The 23,704-nt window shown below is 42.1% G+C and overlaps 1 protein-coding gene across 3 annotated transcripts in view; it reads left to right on the top strand.

Moving 5' to 3' along the window:
* LOC122542515 (transient receptor potential cation channel subfamily M member 1-like) overlaps positions 1 to 23,704 on the top strand; it is an 83,011-nt gene that overhangs the window by 12,282 nt on the left and 47,025 nt on the right. For all 3 annotated transcript variants that reach the window (XM_087982213.1, XM_043680330.2, XM_043680329.2), the window contains exons 5-13: positions 188 to 312; positions 828 to 999; positions 2,383 to 2,557; positions 4,963 to 5,086; positions 6,875 to 6,947; positions 10,604 to 10,704; positions 12,902 to 13,051; positions 13,134 to 13,268; positions 13,389 to 13,439. In XM_087982213.1, the coding sequence (XP_087838339.1) occupies positions 188 to 312; positions 828 to 999; positions 2,383 to 2,557; positions 4,963 to 5,086; positions 6,875 to 6,947; positions 10,604 to 10,704; positions 12,902 to 13,051; positions 13,134 to 13,268; positions 13,389 to 13,439 (1,106 nt within the window). The remainder of the gene's footprint in view (positions 1 to 187; positions 313 to 827; positions 1,000 to 2,382; positions 2,558 to 4,962; positions 5,087 to 6,874; positions 6,948 to 10,603; positions 10,705 to 12,901; positions 13,052 to 13,133; positions 13,269 to 13,388; positions 13,440 to 23,704) is intronic.

Raw genomic sequence — 23,704 nt, 5'->3', positions numbered from 1 at the left:
AAACTTTGCCACCCAAACTCCAATCCTCCCAATTTCCCCACCATCTACCCGACATGCTTCTCTATAGATTCATTGCACACTCACCATATTCTAGCCCCGTCCTACTGTCCCAACAAATTCCCCATTTCCCAGGGCAAGTGGTGAGTAACACTGCTGGGGCTGACAATTACTTCTTGTTGATTTGAAGGTGTGATCCGTCATGTAGGAGATGCCTTGAAAGATCATTCTTCCAAATCGCGTGGAAGGATCTATGCAATTGGATTTGCTCCCTGGGGCATTGTAGAGAACAGAATGGATTTAATTGGGAAAGATGTGAGTATTAAAAGCAGTAATTGTTTCCCCAGATCAGAAACTTCTCAAACTGTGCACATTCCCAAAAGGTAAGATTTACCTGACTTGAAGGCCAGGGGAACCCAAACTCAGGAAGGTCATGGTCTCTTTGAGTTGATTTCTCTCCAGGTAATAATGGAATGTTTTCTCTGACACAGTTTCTGATTCCAGTGAGAGCTCCAGTGTCAGATTTACCTTCTGGGGTGGGTATGTCAGTATTGAGTTGTAGTGGGGCCAGGCACCAATAATCTGTGATTGGACAAAACACCAAAGGTCAGGGAGAGCAGTAATATCAGTGAGGGTCAGGAAGAGGAGAAGGTCACTGAGGGTCAGGAGAGGGGGAAGTCACAGGGTCAGAGGAGAGAAAAGTCACTGAGGATCAGGGGTATCAACTGAAAGTAAAGGGGCAGAGGTCACTGAGGGTCAGGGGAAGGGGGGAGGTCACTGAGAGTTGGGGGAGGGGGACAGATCACTAATATTTTGCTTTTTTTTTCAAGGTTACCAAACCCTATCAAACAATGTCAAACCCTCTAAGTAAACTGACGGTGCTGAGCAACACACACACTCACTTCATCCTGGCTGATAATGGCAGCCTGGGCAAGTATGGAGCTGAGGTTAGGCTCCGGCGACAACTGGAGAAACATATTTCCCTGCAGAAAATCAACACACGTAAGGAAATTTTCAGCACAAGGTGTACCCGGCGTGTGCACTGCGAGTCAGCTCGTCGCTAACATTAGAAGAAGTTTGCCAAGTCCCTGTGGCCAGTGAGTTTCCCTTTCTCATCCTGTGCCTGGGAATATTCATAAGGCGAGGAGGACAAAGGATCACTCAATTGTCACCAGGTCACTTCTATACTTTTCAGTTTTATTGAGCTTTTGTGAGCGAGAGTTGATAAGACAAGCAATTGATCTGAAGTTTGGAGATTCTTTGATTGCTCATGATAATGTTTCTTTAGGGAATTTAGATCCACACAGTTTCTCTTTGGGAAAGGGAATGAATGTCAACTTTACAATGAGGATCAATGATCATTCTGAAAATTCAATACATTTTACCTTTTCTATAAGTTAATAGAACTATTCCCAGTTTGACAATTTCACTTTTCTAATCCCACCAACATAGCATTCCACCTCCATAACAAGTTAGATACAGTGTAAAGCTCCATCTACACTGTCTCCCATCAAACACTTCCAGGACAGGAACAGCACAGGATTAGATACAGAGTATAGCTCCCTGTACTCTTTTAAACAGAAAGTAAACTTGAAGTCCTGTGTACTCATTTAATCTGAAAGTAAAGTGTATCGTTCCCATCAAACACTCTCTGGACAGGGATGACACAGGTTTAGTTACAACATAAAGCTTTTTCTGCTCTTTTAAACTGAAAGTAAAGCCCTCTTTATACTGCCTCTGTAAACAATCCCAGAACCAGGACAGCACACAGTTAAGTACAAAATAAAGCTCTCTCTACACTGTCCCCCATCAATCACTCCAAGCACAGGGACAGCATGGGTCGAGAGTGTGGTGCTAGAAAAGCACAGCCAGTCAGGCAACATCCGAGGAGCAGGAAAATCGATACTTCGAGCATAAGCTCTTTATCAGGAAGGGACAGCATGGGAAAGGTAAATGTAACACACTCTCTACTCTGTTCCCATCAAACACTCCCAGGACAGGGACAGCACATTCATTTAACTGTCTGTGAATATATGCCAAATCCAACTTCAGAAATTTTCCCATGACCACATGACTTATGTAGGTGGTCTGCTGCCTGAAATTAACTTTGGGATCTTCATTTTGTCCTGTAGACCCAGTCCTGTTGTGAACAACATCACTCTTGAGATCAAATTCCCTTATAGCAAATAGTTAGTAGAGACTTGCATGGTATTTGTCCTGGTTACATATGGAGCCTTGATTAAAGATTGTGGCACTCAGTCTGTGACCTCTCTCACTGCCAAGTCAGGATATTGTTATCTCTGAACTTATTGACTTGAATTTTTGCAAAGGTGGGACTGTGTGCTTTTGGTTTGAGTTTTCCTGACTTTTCTGTTTTGTGCCTAGGGCTTGGCCAGGGAGTACCAGTGGTGTGTTTGATCGTGGAAGGTGGTCCCAATGTGATATCGATTGTCCTGGAGAGTCTCCGTGAGGACCCTCCTGTCCCGGTGGTGGTCTGTGATGGTAGCGGAAGAGCTTCTGACATCCTGGCATTTGCGCACAAGTACTCAGCAGAAGGAGGGTACAACTTTAAATCACTTACAGCTTGACAGTATGCCCATAGCAACCCAGTACTATCCAACCCATAACTGTGTGAGACTGTGTGTCACCTGAACAACGCAAGGGTATGACAACATTTTAGCATCTGATGATCTTATAAAGCCCTTTACTTGTTCACACTTACATTGATCTATATTTTGATCTGAATTTGAGAAAAATATGAATTTGCAAGTCAGCATATGCCATTGCAGCATTGCTTCTCTCTTAGAGCAATTTGACCTCATTGAAAACTCTGCTGTCCCAGCCCTAGCTCACTCCACATTTGTTCACACATTACCCAGGTGCTTGCTGATTTGCACAGGCGCCCAGTCTGACAGCACTTCAATTTTCAAATCCCATTCCTTTTTAAATCACTAGTTCAACCCTCCCGATCTCTGCAACCTTATTCAGCGCCAAACCCTTCCCAACTCTGGAATCTCCTCCAGTCTCTATACTCCTCCCTATCTCTGTCACCTACTCCATCTCCTACACAGCCCTTCCTATCTGTACAAAGTTAAAAATCACACACCAGATTTTAATCTAACAGGTTTATTTGGAAGCACTAGCTATTGGAGCACTGGTCCTTCATCAGGTGGTTGTGGAGAATACTGCACAACTACCTGATGAAGGAGCAGCGCTCCAAAATAAACCTGTTGGACTATAACCTGGTGTTATGTGATTTTTAACTTTGTACACCCCAGTCCAACACCGGCCTCTCCAAATCATGACTCCCTATCTGTCACCTGCTTCATCCCCTACACAGCCCTCACTATCTCTGTCACCTCCTCCAGTATCTACACTCCTACCTACCTCTGTTACTTCTTCCAGCCCCTATACCTCCTTATCTCTATCACCTCCTCTAGCCTGATGACCTTCTGAGATGGCTGCACACTCCAAACCCGGTCCTCCTCTGGTAGTTCTGACCAGAGACCTTCAAGACCATCAATAATACCCTTACTGGCATAAAATTCACAACAGAGGAGGAAAACAACAAAAAACTGCCATTCCTAGATGTCACAGTAGAGTGAACAGTCAATGGGGAACTTCAAACCAGCGTCTACAGGAAAACAACACGTACAGACCAAATACTGAACGCCAGAAGCAATCATCCCAACATCCACAAATGAAGCTGCATTAGCACATTATTTCAATGAGCCACCACACACTGCAGCACAGAGGAACTATGAAGAGCAGAGAAAAATCACCTATACAGCGTATTCAAAAAGAACGGGTACTCAGTGAACACAATCCACCGATTCTCAGCAACAAACGCAAACAAGCAGACAAAATGCATCTAGAAACCCTAGCCACTCTCCCCTACATCAAAGACATCTCAGAAATGACTGCCAGACTACTCAGATCCCTTGGCATCATGGTAGCCCACTAAAACAGCAGCTAATGAACTTAAAAGACCCCATACAGACAACAAGCAAAACTAATGTCATTTGCAAAGTACCTTGCAAGAATTGTAACAAACGCTACATTGGACAAACAGGCAAAAAACTAGCCGCCAGGATACATGAACATCAACCAGCCACAAAAAGACATGACCCTCTCTCATTAGTATCCTTATATAAGATGAGGAAGGACACCACTGCAACTGGGACAACATATATACTCTAGGACAAGCTAAACAGAGACATCCACGAGAATTCCTTACAGCATGGCATTCCAACTAAAACTCTATCGACAAACACATCCACTTGGACCCCATTTACCACCTTTGGAGAAAAAGAATAGGAAATGACATCACCAACCCAAGGAAACCTAAATACATAAATAGAAAGCAGGTCACTAACATCAGTGCTTCACCGGACTCTCACTGATGATGTTACCTCATATGGTAATGAAAAGTCTGAAAGCGAACCTTCTAGCTCAGTGAGCAAACTTACATTCACCCCCCCTACCTCTGTCACGTCCTCCTGCCCCTACACCCCCTTCCTATCTCAGTAATCTCCTTCAGCTGCTATACCCCTCCCTATCTCTGTCACTGCCCCCAGCTCCAACACCCCTCCCTATCTCTATAATCTCTTTCAGTCTCTACACTCCTCCCTATCTCTGTCACTTTCTCCAGCCTGACGACCTTCGCAGGTTGCTGCACACTCCAAACCTGGTCCTCCACTAGTAGTTCTGATCTCAGGCCTGCCTAATCTCCTTGCCTCTGGGATTCCTGCTTTATCTCATCTCATTCCTTTAAGATGCTTCTTAAACCTAGCATGTTGGCAAGCTTCTAGTCACCTGTTTTCCTTTTTCCTCATGATACTCCATCAAATTGTGTTTGATAACACCCCTTGGGAGATATTACTTGTTAAAGGTGCTATGTAAATGAATGTTTTTGACTCACAAAGGAGTCACTCTCAGGTCTTTCATTTCCACTGCTCTGTGCAGAATAATCAGTGAGTCAGTGCGAGATCAGCTCATGGTTACCGTTCAGAAAACCTTCAACTACAATCGCCATCAGTCACAGCAACTCTTTGTCAGCATCATGGAGTGTATGAAGAAGAAAGCATTGGTGAGCATCAACATGGGCATAGAGAACACAATGAATTTCTTATTTGGTATATTTTACATTTGGCTTTCATTGTTTTTGATTTGTCATGGAAAGATTTGCCTGTTGAGTCCATCTTTAAACCCTGATCGATTGAGTCAATGTGTAAACACTGGGCTGTTGATGAAGTGTATAAATGCTGGGCAATTGAGTGAATGTGTAAATGCTGGTCTGGTGAGTTCATTTGGAATTCTGTCACAGTAAGTGTTTGAGACCAAAATATTGGATACAGTATATATGAAATCTTTAGAGCTAAGGGATCAAAGGGTATGGGATGAAACTGGGAACAGAATACTCCTTTGGATGATCAGCCACAGTCAGCAGATTCAAAAGGGCTAAATGGCATGCTCCTGGTAGAGAGAGGAGGAGAACTACTTCAACATAGGCATCCTTGCAAGAGGATTTGCAATAAGGTTAAAATCAACTAGGTGAAAGTGAGGACTGCAGATGCTGGAGATCAGAGTCAAGATTAGAGTGGTGCTGGAAAAGCACAACAGGTCAGGCAGCATCTGAGGAGCAGAAAGGGCTTTTGACTCTGATCTTGACTCTGATCTCCAGCATCTGCAGTCCTCACTTTCGCCTGGCATACTCCTGCTCCCACCTCCTATGTCTCTTGTCGTGAGGTATGCTGTGATCGACCAGCCTGCTGTTCATGACTGGGCTGAAGCTGAGTGAGGCAGACGGTAAGCAGATGGTCCCTATAAAAGCTTTTCGTGGGAGAATTTCAAAAATGGAAAGAAGGGTCACTAGCATTGTATTCTACTAGGTAGGCAACAACTCAGCAGCTGACCCTTCCTTCCATTAGTGATACACAAATCGTTCAATTTTTAGGTTTTTATTAATCCATTTAGCTTAACCATGGGTTTTGTTATCTCAGAAGTACAGTCAATTCTTCGATAACATGATGGTAGCATTCTTGTACAACCCCGCGTTATAGAAAAACTGTGCTTTAGAAACAGCGCTTAAAGTGTTGGCGATGTAATCGTATTACAGCCAACACGTTTTAAAAGTTTGCACTTTACAAATAGTGTCCCCGATTCGTCAATCAGGTTAGAATGAATTTGCGTTGAGGAAAAGTGTGTTATATCTGAATGGTCTGTAGGTCCTGTGGTGCAGAAGGTAGTGTTCCTGCTTCTGAGCCAGGAATTCCAGGTTTAAGTCCCACTCCGGGGCTTAATGAAGATGCATTCATAACTCAGACAAAAAGGTGGAGGAGCAACTTGTAAATCCTTCCAACATACATCAATGTTAGGCACCAGGAATGGAAGAGATTGCTAGTCAGACATGTTGGATGGAAAATAATTGGACCTTCTACTGTCATTATCGATACCTCCAGGCTACAACATGACGGAAGTGTCACCACATAGACGCCGGTCTTATGCGGGTCCAGTTAGCTCAGTGGCTGGATAGGTAAAAGGTCCCTCTATTCCTGATGAAGGGCTTTTGCCCGAAACGGCGATTTTCCTGCTCCTTGGATGCTGCCTGAGCTGCTGTGCTTTTCCAGCACCAGTCTAATCTAGACTCAGTGGCTGGGTAGGCCAGTGTGGATTAGAACAGCACACAGTTCAATCCCTAATGCAGCTGGTGTCGGCTTGGGAGCTCCTCTATGCCCTCCCTGTGATGAAGATCATGGCATTGTGGGTCAGACCTCCCTTCAGGGACAGAACCTGAAAAGAAAATGTTCATTGGTTTATCCCTGAATTTATTAAGTCTTCAACCTGTCACTCCAGTTTTGGCTTTTCTCTCCCACAGATCACAGTTTTTCGAATGGGTTCAGAAGGACAACAGGATATTGATCTTGCTATCTTAATGGCACTGCTAAAAGGTAAGACTATTTATTTAATTATTTTCTCATAGATGTGGAAATTACCAAAATTTGTTGCCCAATGTCTTTGAACTGACTTGGCCATTTCAGAGACAAGTGAAGAGTCAACCACATTTCTGCGGGTCTGGTGTTACGTAGGTCAGGGCAGATAAAAACAATAGATTTCCTTCCCTAAAGAAAAGTACCATTTCAGAAGGCATTGGTGAACTATTAGTAAATTTTTTGAACAGTTGATGGTTTCGTGGTCACTATGACTTAGACTAGATTTCAATTTCAGATTGCGTTGACTTTAAATTTATTTTCCATGATGGGATTCAAACCCATGTCCCCAGAGAATTTAAATGAACCCCTGGATACCTCGCCCAATGACAGTGCTCCCTATCCCACCAGCTTCTCATTGAGTTATAAAGATGTACAGCATGGAAACAGACCATTTGGTCCAATTCATCCATGCTGACCAGATATCCCAACCCAATCTCGTCCCATTTGCCAGCACTTGACTCATATCCCTCTAATCCTTCCTATTCATATATCCATCCAGATGCCTTTTAAAAGTTGTAATTATACCAGCCTCCACCACTTTCTCTGGCAGCTTATTCCATACATGCATGACCTTCTGCATGAAAAGGTTGCCCCTTAGGTCCCTTTTATATCTTTCCCCTCTCACCCTAAACTTATGCCCTTTAATTCTGGACTCCCCCACCCCAGGAAAAATACCTTGTCTATTTATCCTATCCATGCCCCTCATTATTTTATAAACCTCTATAAGGTCACCGCTCAGCCTCCAACACTCCAGGGAAAACAGCCCCAACCTATTCAGCCTCTTCCTATAGCTTACATCCTCCCACCCTGGCAACATCCTTACAAATCTTTTCTGAACCCTTTCAAGTTTCACAACATCCTTCCTGTAGGAGGGAGACCAGAATTGCACGCAATATTTCAAAGGTGGCCTAACCAATGTTCTGCATAGCCGCAACATGACCTCCCAACTCCTATACTCAATGCTCTGACCAATCAAGGAAAGCATACCAAACGCCTTCTTCACTATCCAATCTACATGCGACTCCACTTTCATGGAACTATGAACCTGCACTCCAAGGTTTCTTTGTTCAGCAACATTCCCCAGGATCTTACCATTCGGTGTATAAGTCCTGCTCTGATTTCCTCACATTTATCTAAATTAAGCTCCATCTGCCATTCCTTAGCACATTGGCCCATCTGATCAAGATCCTATTGTACTCTGAGGTAACCTTCTTTGCTCTCCACTACACCTCCAATTTTGGTGTCATCTGCAAACTTACTAACTATACCTCCTACGTTCACATCCAAATCGTTTATATAAATGACAAAAAATAGTGGATCCAGCACCAATCCTTGCGGCACATCACTGGTGTGCCTATGGCCTCCAGTCTGAAAAGCAACCCTCCACCACCACCCTCTTCCTTTTACCTTCGAGTCAGTTCTGTATCCAATTGGCTAGTTCTCCCTGTATTCCATGAAATCTAACCTTGCTAACCAGTCTACCATGGGGAACCTTGTTGAACGCCTTACTCTCATCTTCTGCTGAATTTCCTCCTGTTGTTATCTTCAACTGTGTTAAAATCGATGTAATCAGAATTGTTCTCATGCACCCTCCCCCCCAATCTCCAGATGAAATGCTTATTATATCCTAATAAATAAATAAATCCCAAAAGAGCTGGTTCAATTTTCTTTCATAGCCCATCTGTGTTTTTGGAATTTACTTGTAATTTACTCTTGTTTAATCCTCTCAGTGACTGGATTGTTTATCTTACCATCTTGCATTAAGTGCACTGGGAGCAATTGGTGAACATGGGAAAATCTGAGTTTTTAAGATACCAAGGGAAGTGAGATTTGTTTTATGGTATCGTAGAGACGAATAACCTTTAAAAAATAAATTTGAACCTTCAGGTAATAGCTGAAAAGGCAGCACAACAAGATTTCACATGGTCTTCAGGAATTATTGAGTTTCCACCTAAGATTTTACATTTTTAGATTTTAATCTAATTAAAAGGACTATTGACTAAAGGCTACTTTTGTAAGCAACTTTACAGTCTGAAATTGATCTCCATCTCCCAACCCATGTGCCCATTTTCTTTTTAACACAAAAACAACAAACTTCCCTCCCTTTAGGTAAAGTTTCTAGTCTCATTTTATGAGTTTTCCTTGTTTTTAATCCAAGCATGAGGTCTCAGTACATTCCTACATAGTGAACATTTTTTTGATGTTTTTGACATCGAGCTGCTTGCTCTCCTAATTTCTGGAAGACTAGGTGTGTGAGTTTCAGGAGTATCTTAGAAACGTTCTCCTCTCAAAGTTAAGTGCTATTGTAACAGGAATTACATGGGCTTTGTATCCAAATACTAAAACTGATCAAGTAAAATTTAGAGCCCAAGTCTATCTTGGAATTCAAAATAAAAAAAAACCTGCAAATGCTAGAAATCAGAAACAAAAGTGTTCTGAAGATTAGGTTAGATTTGAGTTATTATTGTCACGTGTAGTGAGATACAATGAAAAGTATTGAAAGCATGAAAAGAAGGGTCACTGGATCTTGAAACATTAACTCTATTTTCTCTACACAATCTGTTGCCAGACCTGCTGAATTTTTCCAGCAATTTCTGTTTTGTTTCTATTTTAGAACTTACATGGACAATGAAGAAGAGATCTTTTTTCCATATTCTCAACTCCTTCCTGGGGCTTTGGAAACTAATGGTTTGACCAGCACCAATACTGGGTTTTCCCCAGGTGTACACCATGCACCTTGTTCCCAGCAGAACAGTCTGGGCCTCCATTTAATCTTTATCAGTGTGTCATCCAAACATCCTATCAGTCAGACTTCAGAACAGGTCAAACAACCTCTTTTACTTTACCCTAAGTTTAAAGATAAACATCACACAACATCAGGTTATGGTCCAACAGGTTTATTTGGAAGTACAAGCTTTCAGAATGCCGCTCCTTTGTCAGGTAGCTAGTGAGGCAGGATCATAGACACAGAATTTATAGTAAAAGATCAAAGTTTCATACATGATGTGATGTATTGAACAAACCTAGATTGCTGTTAAGACTTTAATCACTTAGAATGGGATTGCAGATTTTAATTCATTAATATGTAAATCCCAGAACTTCTTTCAAGTCACATTCCCGAGATAACTTAACATTTAAGTTTAAAGTTTAAACTTTAGTTATCTCGGGAATGTGACTTGAAAGAAGTTCTGGGATTTACACATTAATGAATTGAAACCTGCAACCCATTCTAAGTGATTACAGATTTAACACCAATCTCGGTTTGTTCAATACTTCGCATCAGTTGTATGACACTCTGACCTTTTACTATAAATTCTGAGTCCTATGATCCTGCCGCACTAGCTACCTGATGAAGGAGCAGTGCTCTGAAAGCTTGTACTTCTAAATAAACCTGTTGGACAATAACCTGATGTTGTGATTTTTAACTTGTCCACCTCTCCACTATAAGTTTAAAGACACAGCCCCAAAAAATAATCATCTCATAAATATCATACTTGTAACCACAGTTATGAACTCGAATCATTTGTTATCAGATTGTGATTACTGAACTAACAACAGATTACCCTGCCAGGCTTTCCTATTCTGATTCATGCCTTGTTTTTCTTCCATTCCAGGTACAAATGCGTCAGCCCCAGACCAACTGAGTCTAGCAATGGCCTGGAATAGGGTGGATATTGCCCGCAATCAAATTTTTGTCTTTGGGAATCATTGGCCGGTACAATTCCTTTGATTTGTATTTCTGATACGGATTTTGGGGCTTTCGTGGCATTGACAGATTCACATAGCTATCTGAGAAAACTATGCAGTTCTGTGGAATGTAAGGAATGTAGCCACAGCTGTGTGATAATCTGGCTATATCCTGGAACGGGACAGGACAGGTGTTGGATGGGATGTGTATGTGGGATTTCTGATAGAACTTTTGATGCAGGAAGAGTAAAATATAAAAATATAGTTGCTAAGTTTATCTTTGTCCCCTTTTTTGAACAAGGATGTAACAGTTCACAATTATTCAGTTGTCTGGCACCAGCCTTGAGTCTAAGACTGAAAAATTAGTATAAATACCTCTTCTATTGTAGACAAACAAGGAGATAATGGATAGCAGGACAGGACAGCTTTTAGCACAGTGAACCCATTTTCTCATATTTAGCTCTTACTATCTCTTATTAAGTTTTCTTTCTGTCCTAGCTTGGTCTTCAATATCTTCTTGTTTACCTGCCCCTTCCATATCTCTCTCTCTCTCCTGGCTCCATCTCCTCCTATCTGTTCAACTTTTCCTCTGCCTACCCCACTTCAGTTTCAGCGTAAGTACTGGCTTTTCCTAATGACCAATAGTTCTGAAGTCACCGGACTCGAAATCTTGACCCTGCTTTCTTCCCACAGATGCTGTCAGACCTGCTGAATTTTCTCCAGTGATTTCTGTTTTTGTTTAACTCCAGTTTATTTGGTTTGGATCCATTTTTACCCCCAGTGAAATTGGCTTTCCTCCCAGCTAATTATTCTTACTCTATTTTTGTTTTGTCCTTTTTTTATATTCAATCTAAACCTTGTGATAGAAGATCACTGTTCCCTAAATACTCCTTGACTGACACTTAATCCACTTAGCCTTCCTTGTTCCCAAGAACCAGTGTAGCAGTGCTTCCTTTTCTGTCAGACTTGATACATATTGCCTCGGTACAGAATTCTTCTGAAACACTCTGGGAATTGTTGCCACTCTCTTCCGTTTATACTACCACTATCCCAATCTATATTTGGATAATTAAACCCCCCCCCTCCATTATGACTGTTTTATCATTTAATTTTTGCAACTTTGTATAATTTCCTTACAAATTTGTTCCTCTTTTTCCTTCCACCGGGCCATTAGATGTTGGAGCAGATGTAGGCTATTCAACCCATCATGTCTGCTCTACTGTTCACTGAGATCATTGCTGATCTGATAATTCTCAGCTCCACTTTCCTGCTTTTTCTCTGTAACTCTTGAATCCCTTACTGATTAAAATCCATCTGTCCCAGCCTTAAATAGACTTAACAATCCTGTTCCTACAGCCCTTTGCAGTAAAGAGTTTCACAGATTCATTACCCTCTTAGAGAACATTCTTCCACATGGCTTTCTTAAACGTATGACCCTTTATTCTGAGATGATGGCGATTGGTCTTAAACTCTCTCAAAAGGGGAAACAATCTCTCCACATCTATCCTGTAAGAATCTTGCATGTTTCAATAAAGTTTCCTCTTCTTCTTTAATCCATTGAGTACAGGCACAATTTTCTCAACGTTTTTAAGATAGTTCCTCTATGTCTGGTCTCAGTCTAGTGAACCTTCTCTGAACTGCCTCCAATGTCAATATATCTTGCTTTAGATAACGGGCTCAAGTAGGGCAGCGCTGTTAGGACAGTTCCGTGGGGTAAACAAGGTGGGGAATCAAGGTGTGGGTGGGTGAGGGTATTGGTGACTGAAGGGGCTGCTGTTCAGTGCATTCAGGGGACAGAGAATAGTGCAGTGGAGGTATCAGTGGAACTGCAGGGAGGGGTTAGGATGAGGGTCACATTGGCAGTGGTCAACCTAGATGTTACTTCCAGGAGAGGAAACAGGGGAATTAGGTGGAATATAGACTCATTTTACTGGTCAGGCCTTAGCAGACATTGCAGAACTCTGGGTTTTAATTGGTGGAGAGTTAGGGCAAAGGTGTAGTGTCTGCTGACCCTTGGTGTCTGGATTTGACCTTGTGCTTACTGCTGACTCCTTTTAAAAACCTGACTGGGGATGAGTCCAATGTTTGAATAATTTATTTTTTCTAATTCTATGAGGTAACAACTGGCTGGGTTTGATGGATTGACATGAAGTGCTGGTTAAATCCTGTAGTGTGTAAACTGTCTCTGGTTCACAGCCAACATCCCTGTCTTGTTCTGTTTTCAGCCAATGGGCAGCAGGTCTGGATCCGCCCCTCAGGAAGTGAAAAAATCTGTAAAACAGCGGCCAACTAAAGTAAAGGGAAAAGGGAAGAGGAAAGGAAAGGATGAAGTGAAAGAGGAGAGTGACCCACGGAAGTTGGAGCTGCTGAACTGGGTGAGAATCCAGCTGTTGTAGCATTCCTGCCTCACAGCTGTTGATATGACCATGTACTGACTGCTCTGTGCTGGTACTGCAGGTGAACTCTCTGGAACAGGCCATGATCGATGCACTGGTTCTGGACCGTGTTGACTTTGTGAAGCTGTTGATTGAAAATGGAGTAAATATCCACAATTTCCTGACCATCCCTCGATTAGAGGAGCTTTACAACACGGTGAGTCAGCATCATCCCTCAACAGAGATTGGCTGAGTAAGATGGTTGGACTGAGGTGGGGGAGGGTGCTGGGGTAACCACTGAAACAGGACTAAGTAACGACTTCATGTTTTTTTCCAGAGGCTGGGCCCTCCCAACACTCTGCACTACCTGGTCAGAGATGTCAAAAAGGTAAGAACAGCTGCAATTCACACTGGACACCTCTAATTATGTGACAGATTTCTCTCAACATGAACAGACACCATGAATTAAATATCAGTGACCAGGAGAGGGATCAGTGGGTCAGAGTAAAACAGTGTCAGGAGTCAAACTGAGAAGAACTTGGTGAATTGACTTTCAAGATCTATTATCAGTATACTGAGACGAACATCAACTGCGCCTGGAGGACCATCACCTCTGTGAAAGATGTTCTTTGGTCCGCCCAAATCCCCTTGGTCTTCCAGAGCAAGGAGTTAGCCTTGACCTAGTGTTGCAGACTGGCGCATTCTAAGGTCCAGGATTATTTACTGAGGGATGCACGAAAGCTTGGGGCAGCTGCCACCAAGGCGCAGTGGGGAAAGACCATATAAGGTCTTTCTGCCAAAGTACAATGGGGACCAGTTCAGTTATTGGACTTTTTGGTGGTTCCAATATGTGTAAATAGTATCTTGCATAATTAAGAAATGCCTTCAGGTTTGTTAGAGCTGTCAAAAGCCAAACTTCAATGTTTGTTTAGTTCTCCATATACAAAAACTACACAGAACTGAACTGCTATTGTAACTAATCTTTTATAGAAAGACTTTTTATGAATAAGGTATATTTTTGAAATAAAAAAAAGCAAAAGACATTTAAACAACGTGGGATTGAGAAGATCAGATACACATCTGGAGAGATAATTAATTGTTGGAGAAACTGTCCGAGGAGTCACTGAGTGAGGATTTGGAGAAGTGGGTGTTGTAGTGTGTGGACAGGAGTGCAGTTGGGGAAGGGACAGTTCCTTGGAGTAGACAAGGTGGGGGTGGGCAAGGGGTATTGGTGAGGGAAGGGGCTGTTGTTTGGTGTATTGAGGGACAGAGAATAGTTTAAGGGAGGTGTCAGTGGAACTGCAGGGAGGGGTTCGTTAAGGGTCACATTGGCAGTGGTCAACTTAGCTGTTACTTTTAGGAGAGGAAATGGGAGAATCTATTTTATTGGTCAGTTCCCAGCAGACATTGCACAGAACACTAGCTTGTAATTGGTGGAGAGTTAGTGCAAAGATGAAGTATCTGGATTTGATCTTGTGTTTACTGCCATTTCCTGATTGACTGATTTATTGTCACCTGTACCTGAGTACAGTGAAAAACTTTGTTCACCCAGACTGTATGCTTTCTATGGTGTATCTATAAAAATTATGGACATGCCAAATTTCCTGTGCTGCCTAAGGAAGAAGAACTGTGACTGGGGATTAGTGTTGCTTATCTTCCAGAAGACTGGAGGATAGCAAATGTTGTTCACTTGTTCAAGAAGGGGAGTAGAGACCACCCTGGTAATTATAGGCCAGTGAGCATTACTTTGGTTGTGGGTAAAGTGTTGGAAAAGGTTATAACAGAGAGGATTTATAATAATCCAGAAAGGAATAATTTAATTAGGGATAGTCAGGATAGGTCATGCCTCACAAACCTTATTGAGTTCTTTGAGAGGGTGACCAAACAGGTGGATGAGGGTAAAGCAGTTGATATGGTGCATATGGATTTCAGTAAGACGTTTGATAAGGTTCCCTATGGTAGGCTACTGCCAAAAATACGGAGGCATGAGATCGAGGGTGATTTAGCAGTTTGGATCAGAAATTGGCTAGCTGAAAGAAGACAGGGTGGTGGTTGATGGAAAATGTTCATCCTGGAGTTCAGTTACTAGTGGTGTACCGCAAGGATCTGTTTTGGGGCCAATGCTATTTGTCACTTTTAAAAATAACCAGAATGAGGGCGTAGAAGAATGTGTTAGTAAATTTTCAGATGAAATTAAGGTCAGTTGAGTTGTGCATAGTGCCGAAAGATTTTGCAGGTTACAGAGGGACAGAGATAAGGTGCAGAGCTGGGCTGAGGTGGCAAATGGTGTTTAATGTGGACAAGTGTGAGGTGATTCACTTTGGAAGGAGCAACAGCAATAAAGAGTATTGGGCTAATGGTAAGATTCTTGGTAGCATAGAAGAACAGAGAGATCTCTGTGTCCAAGTGCATAGATCCCTGAAAGTTGCCACCCAGGTTGATAGGGTTGTTAAGAAGGCATACGGTGTGTTAGCTTTTATTGATAGAGGGATCGAGTTTCAGAACCAAGAGGTCATGCTGCAGCTCTGGTGTGGCCACTCTTGGAGTATTGCGAACAGTGGTCACAGCATTATAGGAATGTGGAAGCTTTGGAAAGGGTTCAGAGGAGATTTACTAGGATGTTGCCTGGTATGGAGGGAAGGTCTTATGAGGAAAGGCTGAGGGACTTGAGGCTGTTTTTGTTAGAGAGAAGAAGGTTGAGAGGTGCCTTAATAGAGACATACAAGATAATCAGAGGGTTCAATAGGGTTGGCAGTGAGAGCCTTTTTCCTCGGATGGTGATGGCCAGTACGAGGGGACATAGCTTTAAATTGAGGGGTGATAGATATAGGACAGATGCCAGAGGTAGTTTCTTTATTCAGAGAGTAGTAGGGAACACCCTGCCTGCAAAAGGAGTAGACTTGCCAAGTTTTAAAAAAAAATTTTTAATAGGTATTTTTATTGAAAAAATAAGGACATTTTTAACCTTCTTTTTACAAAATTACAAAGTAATACAAACAAGTATAAACACTAATATACAATTAAATATATATATATATATATAAAGAAATCAATAATAACCAAAACACACAAAAAAAGGGAAAAAACCCCCAACTAATCTATCCTACAAACAACCAAAACATAAAGTAGGATATTCTACATTACTAGCGAAAAATAACGGGATAATTAAATAATTAAGTACTTACTCAAAATGAATTAACATCAAGTCATAATAAAACCCGTATTTATACAGGATTCCTCCTCAGAGGGCCCCCGGACCAGCCAGAGCCACTACCACAGCCAGACAAAAGCCCTTGACAATATGGCTGAAATATCTGTATTGATATAGTTCAGAAAGGGCTGCCATATTTTATAGAATAATTCAGTTTTTTGGTGGACCATATTTGTGAGGAAGTCAAGGGGGATATGTTCCATGATTAACCTGTGCCACTTCGAAAGTCCTGGAGGGCCCTCAGCTATCCAATTCACTAAGATATTTTTCCTTGCACAAAAAGAGAGAATGGAAAATAGTTTCCTCCCATGCACATCCAGGAAGGGCAAATATGAAAAGCCAGGAGAAGAGACACTGGATCCAATCTAATCACCGTTCCCAAGATTTCTGTCAGAGCATTTGCTACTCTGTCTTAGTATCTACAGATCTTGTGACGTGTCCATAAACAATGCGTCAGAGTGCCCACTTCTATTTTGCATTGAGGACACATTGGGGATGTACCTACCCTAAATTTTGCCAGTCGTTCAGGTGCTATATGAGCCCTATGTAGTATCTTTAATTGAATAGCTTGGCTTCTATTGCAAATAGAGATCTTTCTGGCATTTTCCCAAATATCCTCCCACATTTCTAGAGGGATTTCAAACCCCAATTCCTGTCTTTCGATATCTCATTATATAATGAGTGATAAAGAATACTGACCGAGGGTGGACCCATTGGCCACAGCATTCTTCTCTCCCTATCCAATTTGGAAGGACTGTCTAATAACGTGGTCTTCTTCTGTATATAATCTCGTATTTGGAAAAAGGTCTCCATTAGGCAGTTCAACTAGTGCAATTGCTCAAAAGACATCATAACCTCCCCATCAAACAGGTTCCCTAAGCAAGAGATACCTCTGGACCTCCAGGTTTTAAATGCTGCATCTGTCAGCCCTGGCTGAAGACCAGATGCTCCCACTATAGGAGTATAAGGAGAGGTTTTTTTGTAGGTTATCCTCATCTTGTCGCATTATCCTCCAGGCTTTAATTGTATTTAGTACAATAGGGTTTTTGCAATGGTCCATAATAGCTCTCATCTTATCTAAAAATAAAAGATTGATGAGGGGAAGTCTCAATGTCTAACCAAATTGATTGCGGGTCACAAGAGACCCAGTCAGCTACATAGCATAATAAAGAACTCAACTGATACCTCCTAAAGTCTGGAAAATCCAGTCCTCCCCTTGCTTGTGGAAGCTGCAGCATTTCTAATTTGATAAGGAGCCGTCTACGATTCCAAATAAAGGAACCAAGCCAGCCGTGTAGTTTACGCAGTGCCAGTCTCGGCAACATCAGAGAAAGCATTCTCATAGGATATAGGAGATGAGGCAGAATATTCAGTTTAACTAGAGCTACTCTGCTTAACCAGGATATTAGGAGATCCCCCCAGCGTTGAAGGTCCTGCCTTATTTTCTCTATAGGTGTACAAAATTGCCGTTATACAGCTGACCAAATACTGGGGTGATAAAAATGCCTAAGTATAGAAAACCCTCCAGTGACCACTGAAAGGGAAAGCAAGATCCGTCTGATAAATTGGATACACTAGCGAGACCCCCCAACAGCATGGTCTCCGATTTCGTTAAATTGATTTTATATCCTGAGAACATACTAAATAGATTGATCACTTGAATTAAGCAGGGCATGGATATCAAAGGATTACTTAAGAAAAGGAGGACATCATCTGCATGGAGAGTGATTTTATGTTTACCCGAACCAACCCTTGGAGCCACCATGTTAGAGTCAGTTCGTATAGCTTCCGCTAGTCGTTCGATTATTAGTGTGATTAATAACGGTGTGAGAGGACATCCCTGACGACAGCCCCTACCCACACTGAAGCTATCTGAACCCAAACCATTGGTAATCACGGCTGCTTTGGGGTCATTGTATAATATTGAGACCCATTTAGAAAATACCTCTCTGACACCGAACCTTTCCAGTGTGTAATAAAGATATGACCATTCTACCCAATCAAATGCCTTCTCTGCATCCAAGGAGACAACTAACCCCAGTATTCGTCCCTGTTGACAGGCTTGTATCGTAATTAAGACCCTTCTAATATTGTTAGTTGATCTACAGCCCTTGATAAACCCAGTCTGGTCCTCTTTTATGATATATAGTAAGACCCTCTCAAATCTTAATGCTAATGTTTTAGAAAGGATTTTAAATCTACATTTAGCAAGGATATTGGTCGTTATGATGAGCAATCTTCTGGGGCCTTTCCTTTTTTTAAGAGTGAGAGAAATATTTGCTTCTCTCAACGAAGGCGGGAGGCAGCCCTGACTATGTGAGTAATTATACATGTCTATAAGTGGACCAGCCAGTTCCCCTATAAAATCTTCATAAAATTCAACCTGGAATCCGTCTTGTCCAGGTACTTTGCCACTCTGAAGCTGTCTAATTGCGTTGAGTACTTCCTGGGTTTTTGGGAGGGGCATTCAGGATTGACACCCGCTCCGAGGTTAAATCCGGAAAGGCCAAGTTTTTAAAGAAGGACTCCATCTTCTGAGTTCTATCCCCATAGTCCTGCGATTTATTCAATTCAAAATAGAACTTTCTAAAGGCTGTATTGATCCTATTACGATCACAAGTCAAAGTACCAGCACTTTCCCGAATGGACATGATAGCTTGAGGAGCCTTTTTGTACCTAGTGAGATATGCTAGGTATCTGCCAGGCTTGTCACCATATTCATATAGTCTTTGCTTTGCAAATAATATTTCTCTCTTTGCTGTTTGGGTAAGTGGAATGTTCAAGACTGTCTTAAGGGCTGTGATCCTTTGTAGCTTAGTAATGGAGGACCTATCAACATACGTTGTCTCAGCTGCCTTCAAGCGAGCCTCGAGCAGGTGCTGTTGTTCTCCCTTTTGTCTTTTCTGGGTCACAGAATATGAGATGATCAAACCTCGTGCATAAGCCTTAATGGTCTCCCACATTGTCGACAGGTTACTGGCCGTGACTGAATTAATTTCCAAAGAGGTTTTGAATTCCTGAAAAAAATATTTTATAAATTTGCTATCCACATGCCAATGTCGGGGTCTGTCCCATTGTCCCTAGTCTTAACTTCCATATATACTGCGGCATGATCAGGGATTGCTATATTACCTATTTTGCAGGACAATATGGAATTCAAAAGGGTCGAGGGAGCAAAAAACATATCAATTATAGTATGGACTTGTGTGGATTACAATAGAAAATAAAGTCTCTGCCCTGGGGGTGAAGGCACCTCCACACATCTACTTGCCATAGCTCCTTATTCAGATCCCCAAATTGTCGAGATCTAAGAGATATACCCATAGTGCTCTTGGGTATCCTATCTGTCTCTGAGTCCATAATACAGTTAAAATCTCCTCCTATAATTGTATAGTGTGCCCCAAAAGCCATCAACTTGGAGAACGCTTCCGTTACAAATTTGAAGGGTTTTGCTGGGGGGGCAATAAAGATTCAAATTCCCATACACCTCTCCATTTATTAGGGCTTTAATTAGTATATACCGTCCAGATTCATCTTTTATCTGACTTAAGATTTTGAAAGGAAGATTCTTATGAATGAGAATGACTACTCCCCTATTTTTTGAACAAAAAGATGAGAAAAAGGCCTGGTCAAATCCACCCTGTTGTAATTTTAAGTGCTCTTTGTCAAGTAGATGCATCTCCTGTAAGAAAGCTATCTCAACCCTTTCTTTTTTAAGGTTTGATAATATCTTCTTCCTTTTGATTGGTGAATTACTCCCCTTCATATTCCAGGTGTACCGCCTTAGCAAATGGCTAGCCATGATCGTCCAGGCAAGCCCGAGACCCCCCCAGGAGGAAGAAACCTACCCAAAACACCTTGAATAAAGACCATGGAAAATTCACAAAAGCAAACATTCTTTAAGACATTTACACTGACACAATTAAAAACTATTCCTAAGTAAAGAAAACAATACAAAACACATTTGAAAGGAGATTTTCCCCCTTGCTCCCAGGGGTCATAACTACCTGTCAGTAACCCTACTGTAACTTCTCCTAACTAGTGCCCCGCCCTCGGCCCAGGCATTATAAAATAGAGTAGACAAATTTGAGTGTTCTATAAAACCAAAGTTGAAAGTGAGTGACCTACCTCCCCCCACCCCCAAACCAACACCAACACCTAGGTGCATTTAGCAAGCATAATACAAAATATAAATATATAAAACTACAAAGTTACAATCCCAGCAATTATTAGAAAACTAAGTAAGATGACAGAAGAAAAGAACCTCGCTCAAAAAAAGAGGTAGGACAAAACAACAAACCCCCCTCCCATACAAATCAAATAAGCCGCATGGCCTATATAAAAAAATAACAGTGTGAATAGCAAATAACCCCCCCCTCCCCGCCCCCCCCCCCCGGAGAAGGTAATGAACAAAAACAGATGGAGAAGGCAAAAAGGGTAAACGGGGTGGGGGGGGGGGGGAATAAAATCATTATCCATAGAGTTTAAGTCTCACAGTCTATTTAAGAGAGTCAAAGAATTCTTTAGCCTTCTCTGGTGATCCAAAGTTAGGGTCATAGAGATGTACAGCATGGAAACAGACCCTTCGGTCCAACCCGTCCATGCCGACCAGATATCCCAACCCAATCTAGTACCACCTGCCAGCACCTGGCCCATATTCCTCCAAACCCTCCTATTCACACACCCATCCAAATGCCTCTTACCTTCCTCCACCACATCTTCATTCCATACACGTACCACCCTCTGCGTGAAAACATTGCCCCTTAGGTCTCTTTTATATCTTTCCCCTCTCACCGTAAACCTATGCCCTCTAGTTCTGGACTCCCCGACTCCAGGGAAAAGACTTTGTCTATTTATCCTATCCATGCCCCTCATAATTTTGTAAACCTCTATTAAGGTCACCCCTCAGTCTCCGACGCTCCAGGGAAAACAGCCCCAGCTGTTCAGCCACTCCTTGTAGCTCAGATCCTCCAACCCTGGCAACATCCTTGTAAATCTTTTCTGAACCCTTTCAAGTTTCACAACATCTTTCCAATCGGAAGGAGACCAGAATTGCATGCAATATTCCAACAGTGGCTTAACCAATGTTCTGTACAGCCGCAACATGACCTCCCAACTCCTGTACTCAATACTCTGACCAATAAAGGAAAGCATACCAAATGCCTTCTTCATTATCCTATCTACCTGCGACTCCACTTTCAAGGAGCTATGAACCTGCATCGAAGGTCTCTTTGTTCAGCATCCCTAGGATCTTACCGTTAAGTGTATAAGTCCTGCTACAATTTGCTTTCCCAAAATGCAGCACCTCACATTTATCTGAATTAAACTCCATCTGCCACTTCTCAGCCATTGGCCCATCTGGTCCAGATGCTGTTGTAATCTGAGGTAACTCTCTTCGCTGTCCACTACACCTCCAATTTTGGTGTCATCTGCAAACTTACTAACTGTACCTCTTATGCTCGCATCCAAATCATTTATGTAAATGACAAAAATTGGAGGGCCCAGCACCGATCGTTGTGGCACTCCACTGGTCACAGGCCTCCAGTCTGAAAAACAACCCTCCACCACCACTCTCTGTCTTCTACCTTTGAGCCAGTTCTGTATCCAAATGGCTAGTTCTCCCTGTATTCCGTGAGATCTAATCTTGCTAATCAGTCTCCCATGGGGAACCTTGTCAAACGCCTTACTGAAGTCCATATAGATCACATCTACTGCTCTGCCCTCATCAATCTTCTTTGTTACTTCTTCAAAAAAACTCAATCAAGTTTGTGAGACATGATTTCCCAAGCACAAAGCCATGTTGACTATCCCGAATCAGTCCTTGCCTTTCCAAATATGTTTACATCCTATCCCTCAGGATTCTCTCCAATAACTTGTCCACCACCGAGGTCAGGCTCACTGGTCTGTAGTGCCTTGGCTTGTCTTTACTGCCCTTCTTAAGCAATGGCACCACGTTTGCCAACCTCCAGTCTTACGGCACCTCACCTGTGACTATCGATGATACAGATATCTCAGCAATCACTTCTTTAGCTTCCCACAGAGTTCTCAGGTACACCTGATCAGGTCCTGGGGATTTATCCACTTTTAACCGTTTCAAGACATCCAGCACTTCTTCCTCTGTAATCTGGTCATTTTGCAAGATATCACCATCTATTTCCCTACAGTCTATATCTTCCATATCCTTTTCCACAGTAAATACTGATGCAAAATATTCACTTAGTATCTGCCCCATTTTCTGTGGCTCCACCCAAAGGCCGCCTTGCTGATCTTTGAGGGGCCCTATTCTCTCCCTAGTTACCCTTTTGGTCCTTAATATATTTGTAAAAACCCTTTGGATTTTCCTTAATTCTATTTGCCAAAGCTATCTCATGTCCCCGTTTTGTCCTCCTGATTTCCCTCTTAAGTATACTCCTACTTCCTTTATACTCTTCTAAAGATTCACTCAATCTATCCTGTCTATACCTGACATATGCTTCCTTCTTTTTAACCAAACCCTCAATTTCTTTAGTCATCCAGCATTCCATATACCTACCAGCCTTTCCTTTCACCCTGACAGGAATATACTTCCTCTAGATTCTTGTTATCTCATTTCTGAAGGCTTCCCATTTTCCAGCCGTCCCTTTACCTGCGAACATCTGCGTCCAATCAGCTTTCGAAAGTTCTTGCCTAATACCGTCAAAATTGGCCTTTCTCCAATTGAGAACTTTAACTTTTAGATCTGATCTATCCTTTTCCATCACTATTTTAAAACGAATAGAATTATGGTCACTGGCCCCAAAGTGCTCCCCCACTGACACCTCAGTCACTTGCTCTGCCTTATTTCCCAAGAGTAGGTCAAGGTTTGCACCTTCGCTAGTAGGTACATCCACATACTGAATCAGAAAATTGTCTTGTACACACTTAAGAAATTCCTCTCCATCTAAATCTTTAACACTTATGGCAGTCCCAGTTGATGTTTGGAAAGTTAAGATCCCCTACCATAACTACCCTATTATTCTTACAGATAGCTGAGATCTCCTTACAAGTTTGTTTCTCAATTTCCCTCTGACTACTGGGGGGTCTATAATACAATCCCAATAGGTGATCATCCCTTTCTTATTTCTCAGTTCCACCCAAATAACTTCCCGGGATGTATTTCTGGGAATATCCTTCCTCAGCACAGCTGTAATGCTATCCCTTATCAAAAATGCCACTTCCCCTCCTCTCTTGCCTCCCTTTCTATCCTTCCTGTAGGATTTGTATCCTGGAACATTAAGCTGCCAGTCCTGCCCATCCCTGAGCCATGTTTCCATAATTGCTATGATATCCCAGTCCCATGTTCCTAACCATGCCCTGAGTTCATCTGCCTTCCCTGTTAGGCCCCTTGTATTGAAATAAATGCAGTTTAATTTATTAGTCCTACCTTGTCCCTGCCTGCCCTGACTGTTTGACTCATTTCTGTT

Source organism: Chiloscyllium plagiosum, unplaced genomic scaffold (genome assembly GCF_037043375.1).
Source record: "Chiloscyllium plagiosum isolate Xiang-an unplaced genomic scaffold, Cpla_swu_hap1 HiC_scaffold_42, whole genome shotgun sequence".
NCBI lineage: Eukaryota > Metazoa > Chordata > Chondrichthyes > Orectolobiformes > Hemiscylliidae > Chiloscyllium > Chiloscyllium plagiosum.
Note: the sequence above shows the minus strand (reverse complement) of the source record. Positions and strands in the feature narration are given on the sequence as shown.